We start from the raw sequence: 3,875 nt of genomic DNA, 5'->3' as shown, positions 1-3,875 counted from the left end.
AGGAGCTGTGGCTGAGGAGCTGTGGCTGAGGAGTGGTGGCTGAGGAGCTGTGGCTGAGGAGCGGTAGCTTCCTGCAGCCCCAATGTTTTCACCCTGGGACCACTCGGGCCATCGGAGACCTTAGCAGGCCCAGATGGAAGCTGTGCTCCTGGAGGCCAGCCCAGGGCCAGCAGTGACCGTCTCTCGAGCACTTGGCTGCTCCAGTCGCTTTGCAGACGTCCTCTCGTTCAGTCCCCAGTGGGCCCATGATGCTGCCGAGAACAAGGTCACTGAGGGCACCCTGGAGGAGCAGCACTGGGTGGCAGCAGCTGCCCAGGCCCGTCTGACAGCAAGTGAGCTTGCCTTCCCTGCCTGGGTCTTCAGGTCCCCCCACCAGACCTGCTGTGATGACAAATGTGATCGCTTTTACAAACCCAACGGGACTGACCACTTTGTCATCATCATTATTATCATTGTGGCCCACAGCGACCGAGAAACTCTTTACTTACCCATCTCAGAGTAATGCCACAACCAGCATTTGCTGAGTCTGTGCAGGAGCTGTTCCAGGTACCACACACGCAAGTGTTAACCTACATCAACCTCAATGAGCACATGCTTCTTACAGCCTGGAGTGCGTTTGGGGAGAGGCCTGGCAAGCCCTGGCATCCCACTCTCCCTGCCCATCACCATGCGCTTTCCTCTCCGGGTGAGGAAACAGCGCTTGTGAGGCCGAGCCACTCTTTGCTGAGGTCCCACCACCAGTAAAGGGCAAAGGCTGGGACATAGGCCATCTGGTTGCAGGCTGTGCCCTTAACCAAACAGTCTGCTGCTTCGCCACACCTTGCCAAACTGAGCACCTAGTGTGTGCCAGGCCCCCTGCTGGTCCCTGACCTCGAGCAGCTTCTCGGGCAGCAGGGAGGGAGGGACCAGCCAGGCAAACCCAGGAGTCCTGGTCTCCTAAGCTCCGAGCCTGGGTTCTGTGGGCGCCCGGCAGATGCCTGAAGCACAGTTGGGAACAGATGTTAGGGCCAGAGGTTAAGCACTCATGGCTGATGATTGATGACGCCGATTTACAGCCTGAAGTGGTGCGTTTGGGGAGAGGGCTGGCAGGCCCCGTGGCGTCCCCGCTCTCCCTGCCCATCACGAGGTGGTGATCCCCTCATTCCCACCCACTGCCTGTTCGCATGTTCAACAGCCTCATTCATGAGCTCGTCCTCAGGAGGCGGGGCCACCAGGGACCTGGACGGGGCCGGCAGAGGCCAGGGAAAGCAGGGGTTGTGCCAAGCAGTGCTAGGATGGAAGAGTCCCGAAGGGGGTGAAGGCGAGGGAGGCGCTGGGGAGGGACATTGAATTTTCATTGTCCGACTATCGGAAGCTCCTGCGAGCTTGTCCCTCATCAGGAAGGACTGCAGTCTTCATGGGAAACCTTGGCGGCTTCTCTGGCAGGCTCTTTAGCAGACCCGGGCAGTGAGGACGTGAGAAGCATGAGGTCACCATGGCTGAGGGAGAGGGTGCAGGACTTATCAGGATTCTAGGCCTTCCAAGCTTTCGGGCCCCCAAATTGGTTCAAGATGGCAGCAAGAGTGGTGAGCAGAGCAGGGCCAAGCCAGCTCCATCCGCTGAATCCCCTCCAGGGCCTTCCTGGCCGAGCTGGGGAAGGAGGTGTAGGCAAGAGAGGCAGTGGGTGGGTGGATGGCATCGCTGCCACGGGAGCAGCGGTCCCTCAGACGGGCAGGGGTAAGGTAAGGACAGGGGCCAAGAGGCAGAGGGCCCTCAGGAACCCGTTCGGAGCCGGGCCTTAGCCAGCCCACAGTGCAGCCTGGCCCGGAGGCATCCCCGCCAGAGCCTGAGCTGCAGCCAGGCATTGCCTGCCCCTGGCTTTAAATGGACTTCCTTTTGCTATCAACTGGGAGACCTGGTGAGCAGTATCCAGCCTGCTCACCCATCCGTGGCCCCCAGGCCAGCCTGCCGTGAGCTAGCACAGCGTCCTCTCTTTGGAACGCCTCACACCGGACATCCGGGTTCTGCTCCCACATCTCCGGGATGATGGGTAGTTCACTTTCCCAAAGGTAGTCCATTGCCTCATAGCAGCTTGGCCCGTAGAAGGTACGGCCACGCCCTGAGCTACAGTCTGCTTCTCTCCAGTCCAGGAGCCCTTTTCTGCTGCTGTGGCTACAGATACACAGTGCAAGCGCCTTCTCTCCCAGAATAGCCCGGAGGTTGGAGACAGCCACTCCACACTGTCCTCCTGTCCCAGTAGACACACACACACACACACACACACACACACACACACACACACACACGGGCCTTGTCAGGCCTCTGCTCCAGGGTAGGCCTCAGCTCCGCGCACAACCCTTCAAGAAGCCAGGGCATGAGCAAAGCAGAGTGGACCCATCCTCTCCTTGTTTGGGCCCCTAACCTATGGCCACAACCTTGCTGGTTCCCTTCTTGTCTTTCTCTCTCCATAAGCAGGCGCACAGCTCCTGGTCGTCCACAGCTGTCTCGAGGGAGCGGCCGAAGCCCAGCGGTATTTGTTTGCTTCCCTGCAGGCGTGTATCCTGGCTCCATCACCCCCCATGATGGGCTCGCACCAGGCCTTCTGCCCCCCACGCATGATGTCCCTTCCAGGCACCACCCACTGGAAGCCACCACCAGTTCCCACCACCTGTCCCCCCTGCCCGTGGCTGAGAGCACCAGGGATGGGTACGTACTGCCAGCCCGCCCTCCTCCGAGGTGGCCAGGGCACCTGCAGGTGAGGGCAGGCGTCCCTCACACCACATGGTTGTTACTGAGAGGAAATCGCCAATGCTTAGGCAGCTCTCACTATGTACTACGTCAAACTCGGTCCGGGCACGATCTCCCTGGCGTCTCACCGGAGCCTCCCAGATCGGTGGAATGGCACCTGGGTTTCTTGAGGCCTCGCCCTGTGCACACCCTCCTCTCCGTGGGGTGTCCTGCCTCCGGCTGCCACGCCCACAACCCGGCCTCCTTGGGAGCCTCCCTCGGGTTTCCCTCTGGCTCGCACTGTGGACTTGGCGAGCAGACTGCCCACCGCCCGCTCCAAGATGCCCACTGGGCCTCGCCCCGACTCTGGACGGTGCAGCTGGGACCCGTTGCAGGTCCTGCCAGGCTGCCCAGGAGCCCTCACGGCAGGGTCACTGCAGGGAGGGGCGGCCTCTTCCTGCAGTCAGTGCGGTTCCCCTGTGGCCACTTAATTGGCTGGAAATGGTGAATGTGCTAATTGCTGGCCTCCAATGCTGCCAAAATCTGCTTTCCTTGCCCTGCCTCCTGCCTCCCGGCCACTTTCGCTTACCTCCAGCAGGAACTGATCGAACTGTCCCCCAGGGCCCGCTCCAGAGCCCTCCTCCTCCCTGTCCTTGCTCCCCACAGCCGCAGTCTTGGCCGACTTGTGCCTGGGCCGACCTGGCTTTATCACCAGGGCTCCTCCTGCCACTGACTCACCCTTTTATTCTAAGTCCACATAAGCCCCTGGTGGGGGCAGGCCTGCGCCACCGGCCCCAGCCCTGGGGAAGCTCCGTGAGGAGGGGTCAGGACAGGCCTGCAGAGATTGGCCACACAGACACGTGCTTGAGGGAAGGAGGAGAAGACCCAGAGGAGAGCCCAGTGCGGTGGGGGAGGCTGGCCGGAAGGCTTCCTGGAGGTGATGCACAGCCGGGCCTCCAGGTTCCGTAGGAGCTGGCTGAGCGGAGAGGTTGGGGTAGGACCAGCCAGAGCGAAGGCCACGCGTGGTGAGAGCCTGGTGTGACCCGGGACATGGATCTTCGTGGGCTGACAGGCTCAGGAGAGAGGTCAGGGGGTGGCGGGACACTGATGGGTGCTGGGCAGTGAGTGGTCAGGTCTGGGGCTGAGAAGCGAGGCCTGCCGTGAGCCCG

General features: G+C 61.5%; 1 protein-coding gene across 1 annotated transcript in view; it reads left to right on the top strand.

Annotated features, from left to right (window-relative positions):
• Positions 1-3,875, top strand: part of GLIS1 (GLIS family zinc finger 1) — a 226,161-nt gene that overhangs the window by 215,307 nt on the left and 6,979 nt on the right. Inside the window, exon 7 of the mRNA XM_006768343.2 lies at positions 2,532-2,685. Within this exon, the coding sequence (XP_006768406.1) occupies positions 2,532-2,685 (154 nt within the window). The remainder of the gene's footprint in view (positions 1-2,531; positions 2,686-3,875) is intronic.

Source organism: Myotis davidii, unplaced genomic scaffold (assembly GCF_000327345.1).
Source record: "Myotis davidii unplaced genomic scaffold, ASM32734v1 scaffold79, whole genome shotgun sequence".
NCBI lineage: Eukaryota > Metazoa > Chordata > Mammalia > Chiroptera > Vespertilionidae > Myotis > Myotis davidii.
Note: the sequence above shows the minus strand (reverse complement) of the source record. Positions and strands in the feature narration are given on the sequence as shown.